The following is a 24,195-nucleotide window of genomic DNA, read 5'->3' as shown; positions in this document are numbered from 1 at the left end:
AACTTTAGCTGAGTACACATCAATGTAATTCATGTATAACGATGGAATTTTGGTTGATGTGATATACGTGGAATATTCGTATTTTCGAACATTTTATACTGTTTCACTAAATAGTTAATATTATTTTTTTATTGATTAGTCTCGGCATATAGTTTCCAAATTATTAAAAGTCAATCATTGAAAAATAAAGTCAATTCGGTCAAATAGCGCACATAGTAAGGTAGTTTTCTCTGATTATAAAACAAAAATAAAACGCTAATCCTGCTCTTACATCTAAACCAAGAATCATGTTGCCATTAGAGAAACAGACTTTCTGTTCGACAGCAGCTAAATCGTAGAAAATATGCAAAACACACGAATATCTGCATTATTGAGGATAGAATCCGTGGTCTCTCTGTTCACAACGGTGCGTATTCCGCAGCGTCATGAAATTAATTCAAACAGACCAGCCGTACTTACACTTGGTATTTTTACGCGATCAATTATGAACAGATTAGTAATTTACAAAATTCAATTATCAATATGTAATGCCAATGGCAAAGTCACATCAAAATAAAAAACAAAAATACCGTCACGCGAAACGTGCAGCACAAGCCTTACATTTTCTAACAATACAAAAAATATGTCGTATTAAATACGATAATTGAAAAAACAGCCTCTAATTTTATCTTAACAATCCAATATAAATCTGACTAGTGCACGTCAGTTTGAAAATATTCATTTAAAAATAAATTTTATAAAATAGATCATCAACGTGAAATCATTTTATCTACTTACATCGATATAAGTACGTATGCCTTTGAGCACGCTATATACAATCCATAAATTGAATGACTAGTTGAATTTGTTTAAAAATTTCAGTAGAATTAGGTACATTATTAGATATGCGAAAAAGTTTGAGAATAAAACTCTTCACTAGCTTCTGTCCGCTTCCTAGGCTAAAGTTTACAAAATCAACAGCATCGAAGTTCAACTAATAAAAAGTAAAGTACAATTTGTTTCACGCAGTTCTTTTTTCAAATCAATCCTTAGATAGATCATTATTAAATAAAAAAAATAAAATGGTTTTCGAAATATAAATAAGTTAAATTGAAATTTATTTGATAAATCTCAGCCCTATGATATTTTGTCTAAAAGTCTGAAAGCGCAGAAACGCGTTAAAATCCGTTCAGTACTTACCGACGGACACCTCTATACTCTATAGACAAAGGTTCAATATTGCATGCGCCGTGATGGGTGACGGAAACGTGGTGATACTAAAACGCAATTTGTGCCATAGTTTAGGCGGCCCAGACTTACCTTAAAAGCTATTTAAAACCACAGGAATATATTGTCTATGTTATACTACGCAGATATTGTAAGACGAAAAATATCTACAGCCAATTTCTTCAATGGCAATTATCGTCTTATCTACTATACGGGTATGCCTTTTGTTAAAGACAGGGCAGTGTCCCCAATGCACTACTGTAACCGGAGATAGAGTATCGACTGATGAGAAATGATTACCCATCGCCAGTCGGCACAATTATGCTGGCCTGTTTCAAGCCGGCTTACGGGTTGTACGGCTTTTATTGTTTATGAAGAAATTGGCTGTGTGTGGTAACACTTAACCTACAGTGAGTTAAAGCCACGCCCCGCCGCGTCGACTACAGTGTCCGCTATGATAATAAAATTGTAGCATCTTCCTCGGCTTTTGAATACTCCCTAATTCTTTCCTAATTCCTTCTTGTTATTGCTGTCTTCTCTCCCTCATTTGGTTATATTACCTATAACAAGAAAGCACTACTTAATAAATTATTACAATTAAGGAAACCAAAAAAGTAATACTAAAAGTGACTTACTGACTACAGCAAGTCAAGCACCAGCTTCAAATTAGATTAAAAAAACTTTTTCAACTAACAATTACCAACTTGTTATAATCTTTTTGAAATATTTACAACTTACTGACTCACAGTAATTTTTATACATTGATTATCGTCGCAGTCAACGCAAAAGCTAGCCTGCAGAAATTGTGGAATAACGATTCTAACTGAACTATAAACGTGAAATTTTATTTGGGTAAACGACTGTAGAATAAAAATTAAAAGTTGCTACCTAAATTGTCTAATGTGGCCGGCCGCTCTTGCCGCTCCTGTGCGGGCTGTCCGACACTGAGGGCACACTTGCGAACTCCGGCTTTCGCTCGGACTTCTCTTCAGGTAATCAGAGATGTGCTGCACGATTAGATCGATAGCCACTGGAACAGAAAAAGCATTTTAGTAATTCTTACTACATTTTTAGTAATTTTTTTTATTTAATTCACAAAATTGATGTTCAAATAATTTAGCTTATAATTATTAGCTTTAAAAACCTCTTTAAAATGTGTCCATACATTTCGAAGTTTACACTTGAAAAATGATGACATTCCGATTTTAGTTTCGAGCGTTGAAATTAAAAGGATTCAAGGCACTGTAGCCTGAAGCATTAACCGTACCGCTTCTCGGTGAAGGAGCTAGTTTGGAGAATATTTTTTTAAATAACGATATTCATACGAGGCGACCATTATCTGATGACCGACTTGATCTGTAAGCGAACTTCGGCTATAAGCGGAAGACACATTTTAAGTCACATTTAATCATCTTGATATTCTTTAAGTCCTTGAACCTCTTCATCTAATTTGTCGAAACACATAGTCAACAAGTGGACGGGTCATCGACAAATTCTTGACATTGAAGGGGTTGCTGGTTCGATTCCCATATCGACACGAATAAATATAAAATTTGAACATGTCTGGACGATAGGTTATATTATATCTTTCGCATTTATCTATTTTCAAAATAATTTCTTGCCATATTAAAGGATACTCAATTTGGTTAGCCTGGAGCAGCTACAGCTGATATGTTAAACTCATGGTTTCAGATATAAAAGGTATTTGGTTCGAATCCAACCCATTAAAACCTGTAATAAAGCCATGTAAAAAGAGAAGAAAATAGCATATTGCTACAAATAAAAACGGGTATACAGTGAATAATGCTTTTAATAAATTAAGTAATAGATTTTTTAGTTGTATACCAGTAGAATTAAGAATACGTGACGTCGGTGGTTAGAGAAAAATCTGTGATATTTATATACGAGTGCTGTTTTCCCAAGCCACGCCTTATATTATTCTTACAAAAAAGTCGTATATTACTGAATTTTAGAAGATAGATATTATATCTGTTTATTTAGCTAAGTTAGACTTTCACTTCTTATTATTTCAATTACTTTCTATATAATTAGTTAAATATGTGACTCAAAATCGGAGGCCAAAATAAACAGTAGGTACTCTTTACCAAAAATAAATAAAATAATAAAACAAACAATAAAAACACTTTGCAAACACTTTATTACTTTACAATATAACTACGTTAAGGAATTGCTTCCTTATTACAAGTGAAAAAGTCCCACAACGAATAATACATTTAATTAATGTAAACCAATGATTATTCAAAGGTATAAATACGCCATACCCTACAAATCAAACGAGTGTTCCGTACGCACACATGCAGATTCTGACGTGTCATGTGACAGATGACGTCATTGAACCAGTACAAACAAAAAAGACAGCTATCTGTAAGTGGAGTATGAAACCGTCCCAATTAGAACAATTTCTGATGTTGAGATTGCGCGTGTTAATGGCGAATCTATACTTTTAAATACATCACTGATGTTTACCAAGTTTGTGCCGGACATAGATTATAAACTTATATCGATAATAATAAATTCGTTTTTTATATTTTTCGATTAACATAAATGCTTTGAGAAATGCGAAAGCTGAAAGACAGTTGTGCAATTCGAAATTCGAATAAAATAATTTTATACATGGTGTGCAATAACTGAACAGATTTAAAATTACTATAGCGTAAATGGCCTAAAACTACAGGTTTTGGGAAGTGAAAAAAATGCATTAATATATTAGACAAAGCAACGCCTATACATTTTACCAATTACAATAAAAGCGATATTATTAAATCTATATATTTTTTTACATTTTTCAACAATTTCCTTAATCAATTTTATCACACAATCAATGGAATTTATCACGTAACCTGTTTCAACTATAACCATCACAGGGCTGGATTAAGTTTGTTTACAATGTTTACATATACCTCCTCAAATTAATGACTAATACGACGAAAAATTGGGGCAACATGTTAATACCTTAACCACTGGGATATTTTTTTGTAAATTCATTATACTTAGCTACTAGTAAACTTAAACTAATTTATGACATCTAACGTAGATCTAAACACGATAATGTTAAAGGAAGAATTAAATCCAAAGAAACAGAACACGTTTTTACACAATTTGGTAACTTGACTAATTTAAACAATCAGTATCACTGTTATTCGAAAAGAAACAATTACTTTTAGTCTTCTTCGTGTTGTATCAGTCTGTGGGACAGGCGCGAATTCAGGGTTGAAACTTGGGGGTAAAAAAATCACTTCGATCGTTTAACTTCTAAATCATATTGCGGAAGACATTATGCAATGTATATGTATACTCATGGAATTCTTAATCCTGTCATAATTATGGATGCAGTGAGAAAAAATAAAAACCCAATAGTTAACTATCGGGTCACGCCCCTGTAATATTCCCCTAGATCCGCGCCTGTTGTTATCAGTTATTCTTATAGTACATTCAGTGTCTACTTTTATAATGGAAAATACTGAGGCAGTAGCAAATTGACAAAGTTCAATGGTTTCCAAATGTTTAACGGACCTTTGCAATAATATTTACCAGACATCCTTCGGTCAAATATTTTACCTTACTGTGTTTTGAAACTAGCTTGTTATTGCGGGAATTAGTTTTAAATAATCTCTTTTTAAATTATGCCGAGATGTTCAAAGTTTTCAACTTCGAGAACCACTGATAAAGTGTATTTGTGCGTTGCAAAAAAAATAATTTTACACCAACTAATTCATCTATATGTCAATAACAATGTAGAACATAGGTTACATCCGCTTATTTGTTACTATATGTTTGATTAAATATCAAATGAGTAATGATAGGCTTCCCCAGTCTTCAAAACCACTTGTTTAGTATAGAACCTAGTGTATTCGTCTAGACATGATGATCAATCTAGGAAACACTAGAAAAATGCAAATATTTCCATTAACAAGAGAATGCAATTAATACAAATACTATATCGTTTCTCATAATAGTAATTTTATCTAATTGCATAATTTCACTTCTGATATAGAAGTTGGGACCAATCCTATTACTCGAATAATATCCAAGTTAATTTTAAATAATAAACGGAGCGTAATTAAAACATTGCACGTACAATCTTCGTACTGAACAATTGAAAAGCACCGAATAAATGCTTGGTAACAATTTTTTTTAACACAACATGAAAATGGGAAGAACAATATTCATCCAGTCTAGTTAATAAATAAAATGCAACTGTAAGTCAATTTCGAAACATAAAACATTTTACGATTCCCGTCATTGGGGGTCATGGGACCCCTTTTATATTCCAAATCCACCACTTGAACTTGAACTACAGTTGAATAAAATGTCAGTATTACAACAAATAAGTGAAAATAGTATAACATTTATATTTTGTGTTACGAAACCAAGTATACAAAATATTTGACGATTTAAAATATGCCATAAAGAATACTGAAGACACTATATTATGGGATTGTAATTCGGTGAATTATTTACAAATTAGAAAATAACGAGCGTAAGTCATAAAAATTCAGTAGGTATGGAAAGTATTTTTATGATTCATCAAACTGCTGGCCAGCTATATTAATTAAACTATTATAAGTATATTAGTGCAAAATAAATGTATCAGTTATCAGGATCTTTAAAATTCATTATTTAAGCATAGGACATAATCATACAAAATAGCAATTACTCAAATGGTTATTAGATATTGAACGATTAGGAAATTCATTTTGTTTCTAATTATATTTATTTTAGCATGAGAATATACCATCATGTATTTTTATTCCTTCGCTTTGAAATGGAACACTGTTCTATGGATTCTTACTTAAACTACATGCTTTTTAAAGCGTCAGCCTTATTACAATAAGTATTGGAACTTAACTAAATAGGAAATATTTGAATATATTGGAGACATGGCGAGGGCACTCAAGATCATATTAGAAAAAATACCTTTTTTTTACATATTTTATGCCAATTCGAAATAAACTAGTTCTGTATAAACTAGCACTATTATTGAAATATATATCATCCTCTTTTTTTCGGATATAAGTCACATTAAAAGCAGAATATTTCAGGCGCAATTAACATTTTTTTAATTAAAAGAAAAACTATATAACGTCTGGGGTGCCCATCGCTTACACTGGGTAAATATGAGGCCACAACATAAAATAAACTACAGGTATGGATACATATTGTACCCAACAGTTGCCAGAGTTCGACTCTGTTACTTTTGTGATCGAGACCTGACGTACTATCAGCCGGTCTCAATATCTTACTGACATAAACAGTTGAAATGCTATTATTATTATCTGCGTTTCTATAAACTAATATAGGAATACCTTATCCGTGAAGTTTAGCTATCTATCGGAGGTCCGAATATAATTACTGTCATTGATGCATTTTGTTGCCAAAGATCAACATAGAGTTATTAGTCATTGTTATAATAATCTATGCAGTAAGTTATTTAAATTGTTTTACGTTAAATCGAATGTAATAATATTGTAAAGAATTATAGTTGTAAACTCAAAAGTACAAATTCAATAAAAAGAAATTAAAACATACTGTTACTAGTACTCATTGCAAAAATAAAACACTTCGACCGGTGCACTAGTTACGCGATATTGAAACAGCAGTAACAGTTACCGTAACTTTTACTGTCGAATGAGATAGCAAACTCCAGTTATATTTAGTAAGTTATTGAGACCGGCCGTTTGAGAACAAAGTATATACTGTATCAAAACAATATACGTAATATTATTTATAAGGTCAGTAACTATTTATTGACGATATTGTTGCCGTACTATTATTACACTGCACTCAGTTTCATACCATAATGAGATTTTGTAAAATACTTCTTTAATGATATCGATATAAGGTATACATTAAACTGAGTACACATCAGTGGCGAGAGGTCCATATAACCCGACTCGCCGGCTCCCCTTTCGTATTTTATTAGAACAATTTGCAGACCGCATCTCTACATATTTGTACCTATATTGTATCGGGTTCGCTTTCAGAAAATTCCACCCATCGCCACTGGTACGCATAGTAAAAGCAAAATAACATTACAAGGGTCAAACTTAAAAACGAAACAAATGCACATCTTACCCTACAAAGTAACATCGAAGCGTTCGTCGGCGGCTCGGCGAGCCGGTCTCGATCACAACAGTATCCGGCGCATCGCCGCGACTATCGACTGAGCGTGTCTTCGGAACTGCCGGACATCCTGCGACCGCTGCCCTCGTCCACGTCGTGGTGCCCGTTGCACGTGCCGTTTACCGACTTTACCGGTGAACGTTTCTTGTACAATATATCCCATATGTGATGCACGATAAGGTCAATAGCCACTGCAACAACGGAAAACGGATCTTCGTACGTGTCACATAAAGTTCAGTTTAGCAGCTACGTAAGAGCATAGCCGCTGCAAAAGGGAAACTGTCCGATGGTTGCATTGTTTTCGTGACCCGTTGCAGTGGCTATGACCTTACACTTACCTTCGACGCGCGGACATTCGGTATCACTCGGATAGCGAGCGGACAACTACCTTTATAATAAGGCATTGGCCGATATTTTTTTATATCACGCGATACATAATCGTATAGAATACAAACAAAATACGTCATTAAAATATCTATACGAATGTATTTTCAATAACACTTTATTGGTGTATTTCCGTTTATTAGCCTTGTAGTATCTTTGAAAGACTTAAGTCGTTAGATGTGGTAAAACCTCTCCGTAATAGGTTACGGCTTAGTGTATGGCCATGATAGCTGTGAGCCAAAACCTCAAGAACGAACAGGAAAATGTTCAATAGAAACAGATATATTTCCAATGTCAGAGACAATGTAGAAATAATAATTATATACTAGGGGTGTCAAAAACTGCATTAATTCCAGTATAATGATCGCACCGCCATGTATTTCAAAATAGGATTTGGTGCAAGTTTATTAATAATTATTATTACAATATTTGTTTGGTTTTAACCTATCGTTTCTAAGGAATGAACTACCTTGCCGAGCATAAAATACTGCACTACAGGCGCTATTCGAGGCGAAAGGGCGTGCAAATTATAATGCGACGTGAGAATCAAACCAAATATTCAAATAATAAAGATTTTTATAAAAAAAATCTAAAATACTTCAGGGTTCCAAATCAGAGATCATGAGGGCAATTTGAAACATGATTTTTGTGTCGTCGTGGCCACCAAGAGTTATAACTGTGGTGTAAAGTTTATTGCACTTACCCAAATTGTCTGCTCCTCGAGGTATGATGACGTCAGCAAATTTCTTGGTCTGTAAAAAAAAATATAACATTTATTATTTCACAAAATCAATATAGTTTAATTAAAATTTTGTTGCGTCAATTATAGTATTGTTTTTAAATATTTTTTATATAGTTAAAAGGTTTCTACATAATTTTTATAATTAATTTATTTATGATTGCATAATGATTTTTATCAAATTACAATTGAATGAAACAATTTTAGGCATTTTTTGTATAATTTGCAATTATTTTTACATTTATTTGGCAATGTATAACATTACTTACGGGCAGACAGAACTCTTCAAATGCCGGCTTGACAAAGTTCATGTACTGGTTGAGCACCTGTTCCAGATCTCTGCCGCGCTCCATTATGTCACGAGGCACTGGAATGATGGAATCACATGTTATTGCTCGAATTTGGAGGAGGATTAAAAAGGGTTCGTGACTCTACAATATAGAATCTCTGGGCCTGTTTGGTTAACTATTGATTCTTCTAGAGTAGAAACTACAAAATATACCGTATTTTTTTGTTTTATTCTATTAATGACGAGACGAATAAGTGGCTCGTCTAGTGCCACGTAATACGATTACCAATTAATGGGAACAACACCATCCCTACTGTCAATAACAAAGCACTGTACTCGTCTCCCTACGACATTAGGTCTTATAACATAAACTCACGCGAATGTTAGATATTAAAATTAAACAAATTTTTGGATTATATCGCGGTTTTTATATTTTAATTTTCTTAGTGACCCCTCCTCCCCCCTCCTGAATAATGAAGGCTGTAAAGTCTTCGAAACGTCGGGAGATAATTAAAATATAAAAACCGCGATAAAATCCCCAAAATAGTTTTATTTTATTACATTCAAGCCTTCTATCCCCGAAAGGGTAGGCAGAGGTGCAACCACTTCTCACCGTGTGTATTCTATCTCATGATATGATAGAGGGCGAGCTTATCGTAACATCGGGTAATTCCAGACTCCGGTCTGTTACTAAGTAAAAAAAACAAATATCACTTAGCCCGACCCAGGGATCCAACCCGAGACTTCAGCACTGTAGTCCTACCGTTATACAACGCGACCGAGGCACTCATTAGTCTTATAACGTCCAGTAAAAAAAAACACTTACCGCGCCTGGCGAGCCTGGTATCGGAGTCAGTGTCCACAAACAGCTTCATGTGGAATAACTCACGGACCTCAGGGAAGTAAAACACCAGGATGCCTTCTATGAGCACCACGTCTGCAGGGTAGATTGTGTGCGAGCGGTGTGGGCTGTCAAGGAGTTATACTTAATTAACATTAACAAAATTATGGCATTGTAATAGATTGCAGGTTGTATGTTGTATATTTCCAGAATAAAATATAGTGACCTGTAACAGCAAATTTTTGCTTGTATATTGCCACGAAAACTATTAGTAAAATATTTTCAGAATTTGCTCGATTATTATGGAGATAGTTCATCTAAAGTTGCTGCATAATATACTTTATTCACTGGCCTATAATACTGGATAATATACAGGGTCATTTCGACATTGCGTTACTAAATGAAACCACAGGTTCGTGGTGACCTCTGCTAGCACCGTGCAAAAAAATATTCATAAATAACCAATATTTACGTCAATAATCCCGATTTTAGATTTATGGTTTTTGATCACGCTGTCTCTTGGCGCGCTTAACTAAAGTGAATGAACTACGTCACAGCTGATGATATTATTACCGAACCTATAGGGTTCAGAAGGTCAGCTCACAAATGAACTCCCAATACGTACACTGACTTGGTTGCAGCAGTTCATTGAGTCAATAATTAATTACTACAAAAATATTTCGTCAATTATAAACGTTATTTTCGTTAATAAAATAGATTTCTTACCAAAAAAGTTACCTACATAATTACTAAAGTTACAAGATTTAAATCTATTGGTATCGTATTTTTTTTTAGATTCTACATGATATTCCGACATTTATTTTAATTCCAACATTAATATTTCGGTTTGTCATAATATCTAAAAGAAGACATTACCGAACGTCATATTATGCTTTCTGTACCATTTCTTTGCTAGATAGGTACACTATGGCAACGCGTCCGAGTCTTTGACCGAGTCCGAAGAGCGCGCGATTATTCAATACAATAGTCGTACTCTTTCTCCCCTAAACTCGCAGTGTTGTCAGTATAAACTTTTTACCAAAAGCTTGCTAAAACGACACAGCATTTCAAAAATTCTGATATTAGATTTTTTTATTACATGATGTTCTAACAGATTTAACACACAATTGTATTACAAAATAAAATAAGTAATGATTTATGATGAAATGATTAATGAAAAGTCTACCTAATTAAAATAATACACAGCAATATTTTAGTATTTTTGAAACATTATTTTAAGTAATAAAGTATAATAGAGATTTTGGATTCAGTCATTCATTTTCAATAGGCATACAGGGTATAAAATAAACAAGATATTGCACAATAAGGTAATAATAAAAAAGTTTGGTAACACTGCGAGAGCACGTGTTAGTTGTAAAACTCTGGCTCGTCAAATATCGTGTACCTCCAGACTAGTGTTGCCAGGGTCAATTTGTTTAAAATCAAGAAGGTAAAACAAATCGAGATTTAGTGTTGTAGATCGGGACATAAAAAAGCAAGTATTTTTTTAAAATTTAAGTTTTATGTATTGCGTTTTACAAGAAATATCACTGCAAGTCATGCTAAAGTTGCGTTTTAATTTGGATGTCTGTTTTAACATCAAAGCATAGATCACCGGGTAGTCGCATCTCTAAGCAAGAGAATAAAACAAAACTGTACCTTCAGCGCTAGTGAGATGATACGTGCTATTTTGATTGCATTGTCGCACTCAACACAGTGATGAATGCGTAGTTTATTTTTTCATAATACTTAATGGTTTTAATAATTTTATTTGTGCAAAACGGGTCACGTCCCCAGAACTCTGAAAATCGGGACGTCCCGCGCAAATCGGGACATCAGGCAACACCACTCCAGACCCTTGCCGCTACTTTGTGGAATTCGCTAAACTCGTGTGTCGCGTGTTGGTCGGTCAGGAATAAAGAAATTTAAAGTGGTCCCCTAAATGCGACCTTAACACGTATAAAATAGAGTCTATTTTTAGAAATATTTTTTGTCATTTTGAATATTTTACGATCGCGAAGTTGCATCGTTGACGCGTACGCGAAACTGAACTAATCACAATCTATTGATTATGTTTCTATCGGAGGCTGTCATTGCGATTTTAATGTGGATTTATGCATTTGCGATAGGTACTGAATGGAAAAATCCAATATCATTTTGTCCGACCCGGGATTCGATCCCGTGACCTTAGCAAAGCATCCGTACTATAATACAACTGCGGCACCGAGGTAGTCACAAATTAACTGTATTAAAAATACTTTGAACTATGAAACAACTTTTAAAGGCACAAGCAATCTACAAATCATCATTAGGTATTGGTAAACGCATTTACTATTTTGAAAACATGTTAAGATACCCATTGGGACGCCGCGCCGCGCCGTGACGCATCCCGTCGCTCGACATTTTTACCTCAAACTATCACATTACCTAATTATTATCAAGATTGTAACTTCGTTATTAATTGTTCGTGTGAATTGCCAGACTTGCAGAATGATATTTTATTGTTGAGTGTTATAAATCTGAACGTTAAACGTATTTATTATACCTACTTATCTACTAAAATGGATGAACTACCGACATTAGAATGTGTGTGTTTTGATTTAAAAGAATGAAACCACTTTAAAATTACAGAAATCATGTGTTATGTGTACCTAACTTATGCAGTTGTGGTTGTTTGATCAGTGTCGTTTGCTTATGATGATAGTTTGAGCATAGAAAATATTGTTCTAATGAAATGTGATGATTAGTGCGTGATGTTTATGTTGGCGTTGGATGTCCACCTGCAAGGTGGACAGACGACTTGGTAAACGTCGTAAGAACACATTGGATGCAGGCAGCTTTCGACAGGTCCGTCTGGAAATCTTTAGGGGAGGCCTATGTTCAACAGTGGACTTTATGTGGCTGATGATGATAATGATGTTTAGGTATGTGTCTTTTTGTAACGTCGGCGTAGCGTCGTCGCTGCTGGTCTAATTGTTGATTGAGTGATGTGGCACGACACAAAACCCTAGGTAGTTAAAGCGGCGACATCAGCTGTTCGGTTGCGGCGCGGCGCGCGCGGTGCGACGAACTACCCTTGCGCTCCGAGTGTGCATCACTTGTTCGTGTGCGTGACCATAATATTATCAATGACTGTGTGCGATGTTGCCGCTCCGACGAATTCTAGTATAGTAGTAGTGGCAAAAGGGTGTGTAAAAATAAAATGACTATTTGAATATTTATTTTGTTTGAAAATTTTACTTTTTTGTTTTTGACCTTAGGTTAGAGTAACTTATAGTAAACTACTTCTTTCAAGATGACTTTCTCGCAGTTAAATTTAAGTCTAGGGTTACAAAATGACCCTGTATAATTGACGAAGACATACCTGATAGAGTTTGTGATGTAGTCATATTCAGGAACCTCGACTTTCTTGCCAGCCAATATGTCCTTCAGCACTGCCAAGAGTTTCTTGTCGTCGAACGCATCAGGATGGTCGAAGTTGAACTGTCCACGCTCGGCGCGCATGCGCTCCGAAGGCGAGAGTGTGCGGTAAAACGAGTCCTGACTAATGCAAACCACGCGACGCTCGGTTTGTTCTTTGTGCTGCTGGCCGAGCTTCTCCACTATGCGTTGGCATACTGTTGACTATGAGAATAAAGGGTGTTGAAGAGAAATAGTATCACTGCTAACTCAAAATAGTGATATGATGATTTGTGATTTATTTTCAAAAGAGGAGATGGAAAATTATGTTGCAATGTCTATCTAGCTATATCTATAAGTTAGAATAGCAATACAAAAAAAAACATAATATTAAATTATAAGCATACATGATATAAGCTAGCGAACTTTGTAAACATTTACCAGTCAGCAATTAAAAAAAAAAAGTTAAAAATACTTTTAATAACCAAACAAAGTGCAACTGCTTTGTACCTTTACCCATATTATGTAACCAATTATATTCTTTGTATTATGGTTTATTAGTGGCATTACCATATTGTAACATGCTCTATGTTTTTTTAGACATCAAGACTTACAATATATTATATTCAATATTATAGTTAATTATGAATTATTGTAATATTATCTAGTCATATACAGATACACATTTCGGTACTTCAGCTGAAATAACTCAGACAGAAGAAGTTGTAGCAGATGTTGAGAGAACCAATTAATTAATTACATTACATTTATCAGGACATGTAGTGTAGTAACTGTTATGAAACCGTCAAAGAAATACAATGTAATAATTTCATTGTATATATATCACAAATCTTATTACACCAGCTTTTACTTGAGGCTCTGCCCGCATAGAAGGGGTTTTTCAGGATAAAAATCCTACTGTATATATTCCCGGGATAGAGCCTTTGTCCTTCCCAGGGTCTCAAACTATCTCCATAACAATTTTATTGAAATCTGTTGGGTAGTTTATGCTTGTGGTAGGGGGACTTTGTTTTATAATATACTAGTTTTGCCAACGGCTCTGCCTGCATGATTAGTTTTTCCGGGGATAAAAATCTCACTTTATATTTTCTGGGAATAAAATTAGCTCTCACAAGTAATTTATCTTACTATTAGTGAAATAATTTTCATAATTGTAAACCAAACAGAGCAAGGAAAAATTTTTCCTCTTTATGATATTATTATAGATTTTTTAATATAGATTTTTTAAAACATTTTTAGAGGAATCATTTTATCATACATGTTCATTACGTATTCTTAATTGTTTACTTAGCATACGCAACAGAAGCGCTCAAAAGGAAACAAAAATATTTTTTTGCAATATTTTTCATTGATGATCTGCTGCTATTTGGTCATTACGTGATGATATATGCCCTATAGCCTTCCTTGATAAATGGGCTATCAAACACTTAAAGAATATTTCGATTTGAACCAGTAGTTCCCGAGATTGTTCAGTCAAACCAAGAAACTCTTCAGCTTTATATAATAGCATACATATTGCCCAAAACTAAATGTAAACATTATAAGACACATTTTTATCTGAAAAATCCAAACTCATTTTGTAATCAATTGAATAAAGATTAATTTATTGCCCTTCAAAAATAGTAGAGCCATTTTGAAAACTTATTTATCTTAATAGATTATGGTTGTGTTTCATATGGTGCATGATTATAAAAAGTCTACACACCCTCCTGTCTAATCCTAATGACAATTCCATTATATGAAGGCTGACATTCAACTCTAATTGTTTTGTATCTGGGTGTTACTCACTTAGCCACGAGGCAGCATTATTTACAAAGTCTCTACTACAATAAACATAAAATTATTAAAACGTTGTAGATTATATGCATTACTAATGGGAAAAGTAACATTCAATGTCATTTGCAATGTCATAACACACTATATTTACTGAAAGAAGTATAAAGATAAAGTGGACTTACATAGATAGGTATGCATATGCATTTTATTAATAGAAATGGAACAATTTCACGTACTGTTATATCCAGTAAATTCGTGTAAAATTTATTACTCATTAACTAAAGCAAGCAATTACTTTCAATTACGCTAATTGCTGTTGTCGTCAGCAATTTACTTTAAAAACAATCATGACATATTTCTAACCTATTTCATCATAAAATACAATGATTATATGCTGCAAAAAGTTTTAAAGATATTCCGAGACCTAAGAGTACGCCGATAGTCCATTTTCCCGCATTTTTGTTATGTAATTCTGATCTGAAACATAAAAATCGATAATGCAAGCACGAGGCTCATCACTCACCTTTCCACTAGCAGTGCCGCCAGCTACGCCAATCAAAAACGGTGTTTTACTCTCGAAGCCATTGGTGGACGTATATTCAGCAGATTTCTCTGCCATTTTTTGTGTATAAATTAATCTGTACGATTTTTTCACAAATAACAAACCGCTGCGCACAGAACCACGACCCCGCAAGACAGCTGACATTGACATTTAGTATTAATGTTACATGTAAAAATATTTTAAGATATTTGGTAGCTTTTAAAACAGAGATCAAATTAAATACAGTAATGATACGAGTAATAGACATGAATTATTAAGGGTAGAATTATCTAGGCTCACCTACATTGGTGAGCCTAGATAATCCTACCCTTAATAAATAATAAAAATAGGATTCACGTGAATCTTATTGATGCTGAAGTAAGTTACAACACATTTCCTTGCAATATTACGACTCTAAAAGTGTTAAAAAATATATTCACTAGTACACAAGTTTCCCTTTGTTTATCAGATATGATGCCCAATGATGCGCCTCCCCGCATATAGCGTGCCTCGCTGAACAGCGCGATTTGCTGGTCAGGTGAATATCTGCAAGAACAAATCAAATGATCTAAGCAGTCTTGCATAAATAATGTACCATGTCGCTATATGTTTTTTTTATGATTTCGATCATATTACTTTTTAGTCAACTGTGCTATTCTAGTGTCTTCGTTACAAGATCATGGTGAAAAATTAATGGCGATGTCTCTTCTTTTCGTTGTTACGAATTATAATCACATCATTTTATGTGTATCGGTTTAATATAATTCATATTATAAAGTCAAATGATGATAAATAACTATTGAACAGAATCATAGATAAGATGGGACAGTAGTTACCAATAATTATCTGAAAGTAAAATATATAGCCACAAACTTAATATTATTATATAGTGATTGCACAACATCTGACAGTATTAAATAAGGATTCAGGCTCAGCGAGTTTAATCTTCAGAGCAATAGGTAATTCGACGTTTACAATTTGGTCGTATGCATTTATTGTATAAAAACGTAGGAAACATAAACAAATATTTCTAACTCATTCGCGTGGCACAGAGGCTACACATATGAGCCTCTGTGCCACGCGATATATATCACGACACAAGTCTCAATTATCGCCTGATACTTTATGTGGACAAAATTGTTGTAACGCGTCTTTAAGATATTAGGTGCCAATGAAACACAACAGATTGTTTAAAATAATATAAGTTTTATTAAACGCCTATTCACATCCCCTTTTTTATTCTTACGAATAGGTATAACGCATAAAGACAATAAAATAAATGCCATAAAAGTATATATCCGTATACAAGTTTAAACAGTTAAGTTTTGCAATTTGTTGTCTGCCTTTCGGAGCGCAGCGGCCATCTCAAGCTGCTTGGACCTGATGCGTGCCCATATGATGTAGTCTTTTAAGCCGATAATCTGAGCTGCCATAAGCGCTGCGCTGTCTGGATAGATCACGGTCGCGCAACCCAAACCAGATGGAACGGAAAGTGACGACCAAATATCCTGAAAGAATAAAATACTGAAATTACTAACAACATAATATAACTCAATTATTATGATTTTATGACTACATAGTAGTAGTAAAATCGCACCAATTGGTACTGGTACTATACCTGTACTAGTTTGTCAGATGGCGGAGGGCAGTTAATAACCGGATACGAAGTGTTTCCGGAGAGCACGGGACCGAGTCCATTAGATCTTCCGGCCACAGCGATAAATACCAGCGCATTGTTTGTGTCTTCGTACTGCTTCATAATGCGTAATGTCTCCTCTGTCGCCTTATGCGCTGACGTGATTCGCAGGTCTACGTCTAAACCAAGTTCACGTGCAGCTGCGGAAAGGTAAATTAAGATTAAAAAAGGTAAAAACATACCATTTGTTTATTTTTATACTCCGATAGAAAAAAATGTTTGTTATAACTTTATGGTTTGTATCTATGTATTTGTGTGTCTGTATATCAGTATATCTGTCTGTGGCATTGTAGGTCCTAAATGAAGGGAATGATTTTGATGCCATTTTATTTAATTGAGTTTATGCAAATATTTCTAGAGACTAGATAACACGCTGAAATTATCAATTATTGTAACGAAAACCTGCATCTGTCTCAAACCCAAAACAAATATTTCAGCATTGCAAATATAGTAGTTTTCACAGGTATTGCAGTTTAGATTTGTTACCTGACGACATTTAGTACAGACATCCAGTAGTATAAAGATACATGTAAAGTAGTCTTTTTAAATAAGTGGTAATTCAAAAGCTTTTTATTACCTTTTGCGATTTTCTGACAGTGCTCAGTATCGGCCGGTGAGCCCATGAAGACGACGACCTTGTGATGTACTGTGGGGAGCAGGTGATCAAGCTGGTCCTTCACCCATGCAAAGTTACGCTTGACTGTGTCAAGGTCAGCTGCAGTCACAGTCGTTAGATTTCTGTACACCTATCAAGATGTCGGCACGATAAGTTAGTATACTAATTTCTTAATTTCTATTAGGAATTAGGTACACATTTTTTAAGATTAAGACCCCATAAGAGTAAAGAAACACGCCGGGAAAATCACACAATTCTATCAGTTAAATCAATCGTTTATAACATTACAGACAGCCAACTAATCATTTATACGCGCTATATATGAGAAAGTTTGTGCTTAGCAATAGCTCGTGCGCAGGTGTTTAGTAAATAGATAACTATACCTACTAATTACCTGTTTATCGACCATTAGCCGTTTGTCGCCAGAAGGCCACAGTCTCCATGAATCAGAGTCGATAACATCAGCCAGCAAGATGTTTCCTGTAATGTTTATACAATTTTTTAAGGTATAGGTAAACTGGTAAGAAGATATAAAAATCAATTTTTACCAAAACCTGAGTTGTATTTTAAGAGATGATGCAATATTTTTTATTAGCGAAAAGTTGGTAAAGTTGAAAGTACACAACTGGTGAGTGCTCACCTCTGATGAACATAAATTGGACCATGTTTTATATTTTAAATAAAGATTTGGATAATCGTGCTTTATAGGCATCCGCCAAAGTAAAATAATGTAATTACGTAGTTCATACCTTCTTGGTCAACACCGAATTCAATCTTCATGTCGATAAGGGCGCAGTCGCGAAGAGCCCATGCCTTCTCCAACACTTCGAATACGAGAATGGTGACCTTTCTCATGTAATCCACTTCATCTTGACCTGTTTGACGAATTTAATATTTCAAGATAGGTTGTACACGAGTACAAAGTGTGCAATATTAGTTACTATACATCGACTATTAATATGGGCTGATTATGTGCCAGTCTGACAGTCAACAGGAGATAAACTTACCAATAACAAGTCCGTTAAACTTAAACTTGGCCGATACGATTTGTTCCTCCGACCATTGAGGATCATGGTTTGCATCGTCTTTGAAGAATGTCTCCTGTTTTGGGGGTGTGAACCGGAATCCTTCGGGAACACCAGGGTTGCGTTTCAGGAATGAACCAGTTGCCAGACGCCTTGTTACCCACTCAATTGGGACCATCTCGCATTTCTTGGATATGAAAGCAGTTGGAGAAACCATTTTCACGAAAGCCGTTTTGATACCTATAAAAGAACGAATAATATTTTACAATAACTGATGTGTTGACACCAGCCCTATTCTTTGTTATGGCGACAAAACACAAACGTGAATCGATGTTTTGAAAAAATCAAAGTCGTAAATAAATAAGACTGAGCAGTCAATATCAATAAAGAAAGGTAAAATAATATCGGACTAATGAATGATCTGACTTAATTCAGCAGTCAGTTGACCTAAGTCAACATTGGCTGGTTGTAAATTTCCATTGAACGCGTAATATTTGGTACAAAAGTTTCGTTACAGGTAAATTGAAGGAAACATTCATACTCTGGAATTGAAAAAGCTATTTCGTAAAGATTCGCTTCTAGTAAATGCATGTGTGTTTTATTATTAAACTCTTTCTAATTATGCAAGATATCCTAAAGTAGAATGACAACATAAAATAGTCTTTATAATTCAATGTAGTTGACAGTAAGTACACAGAGTACTTAGTGCACAATAATAACTCGTCATCGCATAAACCTGCTAACCTCTATAGTAACTCCACATCTACAAGGCTTTTCTTGCATTCTACTTACATATTATTTGCTAATCGGGTGTAACTATAAAATCTTATCACCCGTGCCAGTTAGGAAACTAAGTTTAAACTGTTTGATAAGGATATTATATTTTAGTTGCATTATAAATGCTTTTTGTATTTGATTATGCATAAATAAAAAAATAAACTTGACATAAAAAATCAGTAACTAATAACTTCTGAGTGAAAAACAAAATTATGATATTTTTCGTAGCTAAATAATAATAAAACGTAAAAGCATTCAGATTCCACTTTTGTTTAAGAAAACATTGAGGTCATTGGCGTGTCATATGTAGAAAAATAGTTATTATCATTTATAAATAACGTATCGATTATTCTTAATATATACCTAACACAAATAATATGACATTACAAACATGTGATATTTCATAATGGGTATTATCTGTTTGTCTTGTTACGCGGAGGTCAGGACGGGATCAAGAAAACAACCAGATATCTCTGGACAAGCAAGAAATTTTACAAAAAGTTAAATAAGCTGTAAACGGGGCCCACCATGTGAAAATAATTAACGTCAGAAATGCTTGGTAATATGCAACGGGTGTTATGAAATACCGATACTTTGTTTTGACCATCAAAAAGCTAAAGATAAGATTATTATTAATATAACATTTTTTTATTAGATCATTATTATAACAGTCTCCAAGGAAAATTTTAAAGTAGAGATTTATTGTATGGAGGTAGGATATATTTTATATCCGCAGAGATAACGACCACCGTTTCAATACTGCGGCATAAATTGCTGAGGGATAATCATCTCTCATCAGTTGACATTCTATTGGACTCCACTCCACTTACCATCAAGTGCAGTGAGGTCATTTTACTGTGCACGCATAAAAAAATCTTGAAGTCTAATATTTGCCTTGATTATAAGTCAATAAAGCAATGTAGATTTATATTTAATCCAATTTATCTCAATTAAATAAATATAAATCACATGCTCTTAAAATTGCGCAATCTTATGTCGTCAATCAATAAATTGGACGAATAAGTGTCAGAGATCATAAGCGACGTATACTGTGTGTCGCAGGGATTTAAACGATTAGATTAGATGGCATTGGGATGAATAAATAATACAATATCCTACTGTTTGTATCTTATGATTTATCTGACAATGCCGTTCATAAACCAAGGCTCGTAACTACAATAGTAAGGTAAATAGTATACTTTAAAAGGTTTTAAATTAAATGAAGTCATACTTTTCCTGTTTTTCTTTCAACTTAAGAAACTTCAATTTAACAATTGTGTGGGGCAATTTTTTGACCCTATTGACCATTATTATGCATGTACGCTGCTGTTTGGCGCAAGAAATAGTTATCGCGGTGATAACTAGGTAGCCGTCGAGAGATCTGCTATATGCAAAATAAACTCGTTCATATATTTACCAGCACTGTTTAAGATATTGAAGACTTTAGCGTTGGTCTGGTTAGAGATGGCGGCTTTTCCCTCCATGTCATGTGCTTTAACTCCATCTCCAGCCGTGATCCTATCTTTGTTGATGAGCATGCATTGGTTGGGCACATCTGGCAAGTCGAAAACTTGCTTCGTCTTGCCTTCGATGATGAGCTTACCAAGCTTGTAACCTGCAACTGTTATAAGATAATTGTTAATCACCTATAAAATGAGATACGCGTAGATTGAAGCTATACAGATGTTTTTCGTAAGTATTTTTTAGATTTTTAAGATTGGAAATATATAAACAAGTAATATAAGTAAATACCTCGGTACGAATTACAACGAAACGCATCAATACTACTATTCGCATAGTTACATTACAAGTGTGTGAATAAAAAAATAATATTCTGCGCGTATAGCTGTCGTAGTCAAGTGATTCATTAGATTTAATTAGTATATACGAAAATACGTAATATGTTCAACGCGCTAATGTGTCTTCAACAAGAGAATTGTATTGCTCATGGAAGAAGATATTCGACCATCGACGATTCCTGAGAGGGTAAGACTACGAAAAATGTTAAATAAATTAGAGTTAGTGTCTATAATACTTACGACGGTTTAAATAATATTATCAGTATCAAAAATTATACTCATAGAGTAGAATTTTAAAAGAAAATCTTACAACCCTAATGTTAGTGTCACGTATTATATTCAAATGCGAAAAGTGTCGTGCATTGCGTTTGCGAATTACGAAGTAATGTTTCGAGCGCTGCGTAGATACTGTGCGCGCATGACACCTGTATCCTATATGGATAGGCAATACTCCTTCCTGGTAATAATTCATATTAGTTTATGATTATTTTATTATGTTTTTTTAGATTGTATGCAAGAGAATTTCAAACGACAAAGAACGCGAGAATTAAATTCTTTTTATCGTTTTATAAAGAGGGTAAGTAAAAATAATTATCTGTCTACTTATATTCGTTCCATTAGCAAAAGCAAAAGAGCGAGGGCCACATCGAATAAAATTGTTCAACGTGCAGCTTATTAATAGTAATATTTTTATTAATTTTACAGCGTTTAAAGGAGTATACTAAATAAGTTAGGTATATAAAAACCAAGGTCACAAAAGCAAGGTTACAAGCGAGTGTCCGAAAATTGATACCAACAAAAAGGTGATGATTTAAAAAACCTTCCGTTAGAACTTCATTATTTAACTAACCGCAAACTTAACTTAGCATTAATTAAAAATGTAAGTAAATATTTATGCAAAATAGTTACCTTCTTTCGGAGCAGACATACTTGTAAACAAATACACGTGGTTTCGTTAAAATGCTTGTAAAATACAATAACTTCACATGCTCATCGGCGAACAACTCTGTGGCGTACTGTGGCGGAGCTCTGTCAACTTATATTTTAGCTGATAAACTCCGTTTAAGGCTGTCCACACATTGTAAGATTTATTAAACGCATACCAGACACTTTCCGCATATATCACGCATTGCTTTTGGAACTCGACCATATCTTTAGAATTAATGTCGTTCCGTGTTGAAAACAGATTAAATGCACTTTAGAGAATCTTGAAACTCCATCGACACGAACCGGTTTATTGTTTAGTAATAATATCAATGCACGGACCGGACCTATAGTTTTATTACTCGGTCCAAAGGGACCAGCGCGGCGCGGCACAAATTTGGGAGTTCAATACACTCTATTTTTACCTGGACATTATATTTCTTCTCCGGAGGCTTTGTTTAACAGTAGAGATCTAACAATACTAATAAACTCATCAAACGTTGCCAGGCTTGAGACTGGAAAAAGTGTGATGTTATATATTTATGTAAGAAGTAGAGTAAACCGAAACTCAACGCAAAAACATAACTATTACGTGTTCGCGCGCAGTACAACTATCGCGCTGAAATGTTACGCCTCTGTCTACTCCAGAAAAGGAGAAACGGTGTTTTTAACATAATCTATGGGGACCAACTTGGAGGTATATTCTTTTGTATAAAAAAACAATTTTCCAAATCGGTCCATAAATTACCGAGTTCTGAGGTAACAAACATTTAAATTTTATTCAAAAAGAAAAATGAACATGTCGAATTGATAACCTCTTCCTTTTTTTTAAAGTTAATTAAAAAGAAAAGAATCGTTTTGTTAGGTATTTAGGTTTGATTTTAGAAAGATTTATTTCTTTCTGGAGCATTATATAAGAAGCGTATACTCCATTGAAAAGTTACATTTGGGGTTGCGTTTTTTAGAGGACGCAATTTTATTTTTTTGAAGTGTAGGGGGGGTCAGTCTAAAGCTAAAACCAAGTTTGTGGGGTCGCCACCCTTGTCCCACGGCCGCCATCTTGAAAATAGGGGTTGAAATGGTTTTTACGATGTATCTTTTAAACTATTTATCTGACAAAAAAAATGTACAAACATTTTTGTTGCAAATTAAATTCTCTACAACTTTGGTCTAGTAACTTTTGTCGTAGAACTATAAATAAAAAAGTTATAAGCGAAAATGTTAAGAAATTCAATGTTAAGCAATGTCCATTGCAACGTCATCAGAACGTGTGTTTATAAGGTTCATAATACTTTTTTGTACTTTCATTAATACCCAAATACCCAAGGGACCATTAGGGAACAAAAGAACATCTGCCTGCTATTATTATTATTATTTCTAACCTCTCTTATTGTAAGAATAGCTGATAATATTGTGTTGAAGTTGTCGTGAGTAAGTTTTTTATTAGCATTTTGACTTTTAAAAGTCTTTTAAAAGTCAAAATGCTAATAAAAAAAAAAGTTTTCACTAAAGTTAAAATCGTGTCTAAAATCATTCGAAATCGTCTTCACAATTAAAAACAGAATAAAATACATCCGTACGTACAGTAATATGTAGCACAACTAAAAGATATAAGTTGAACGACAACTTCCGAACACCCATATCCCCCAATTAGTTCATTGTTAGATAGTAATCGACGCTCTACTGTATTACATCAAAAACTTGTAACATATTAACCGTAACTTATCCGAAACTTTTGTAACAGATACGGTTACGGTTATGGATTTATTTTTATTTCGGGTATCCGGTAGTTTCGGTTATGGTTACGGAGCTCCATAACATCCCTGCTATTTTTATCTATTATCCGTAACCGAAACTATCCGAAACTAGCGGATAACCCGAAATAATTACATATCCGTAACCATATCCGAAACCGATATAATTTTATTCCTATATCCAGATTGAAAATTTCATATCCATAACATCCCTGCTCTACTCTTCAGGGGGTTCCAAACCGAGATATTTTTGAATTTGCCGCC

At 34.1% G+C, this 24,195-nt stretch overlaps 2 protein-coding genes across 2 annotated transcripts; both read right to left on the bottom strand.

Annotated features, from left to right (window-relative positions):
- Window positions 1–3,341: 3,341 nt before the first annotated feature.
- LOC119190946 (uridine-cytidine kinase-like) lies at window positions 3,342–15,529 on the bottom strand. Its single transcript, XM_037444497.1, has 6 exons — window positions 15,323–15,529; window positions 12,968–13,227; window positions 9,589–9,731; window positions 8,743–8,840; window positions 8,438–8,486; window positions 3,342–7,541 (listed from the first exon to the last, which is right to left on the bottom strand). The coding sequence occupies exons 1-6, from the start codon at window positions 15,509–15,511 to the stop codon at window positions 7,384–7,386; spliced, it is 897 nt and encodes a 298-aa protein (XP_037300394.1). The 5' UTR covers window positions 15,512–15,529; the 3' UTR covers window positions 3,342–7,383.
- A 995-nt stretch (window positions 15,530–16,524) lies between these two features.
- LOC115450465 (multifunctional protein ADE2) lies at window positions 16,525–22,418 on the bottom strand. Its single transcript, XM_030178491.2, has 8 exons — window positions 22,163–22,418; window positions 20,872–21,075; window positions 18,660–18,917; window positions 18,402–18,527; window positions 18,047–18,132; window positions 17,614–17,782; window positions 16,959–17,176; window positions 16,525–16,848 (listed from the first exon to the last, which is right to left on the bottom strand). The coding sequence occupies exons 1-8, from the start codon at window positions 22,179–22,181 to the stop codon at window positions 16,651–16,653; spliced, it is 1,278 nt and encodes a 425-aa protein (XP_030034351.2). The 5' UTR covers window positions 22,182–22,418; the 3' UTR covers window positions 16,525–16,650.
- Between the last annotated feature and the right edge of the window lie 1,777 nt (window positions 22,419–24,195).

This window comes from Manduca sexta, chromosome 28 (genome assembly GCF_014839805.1).
Source record: "Manduca sexta isolate Smith_Timp_Sample1 chromosome 28, JHU_Msex_v1.0, whole genome shotgun sequence".
NCBI lineage: Eukaryota > Metazoa > Arthropoda > Insecta > Lepidoptera > Sphingidae > Manduca > Manduca sexta.
This window is presented reverse-complemented; position numbering and strand designations above follow the sequence as displayed.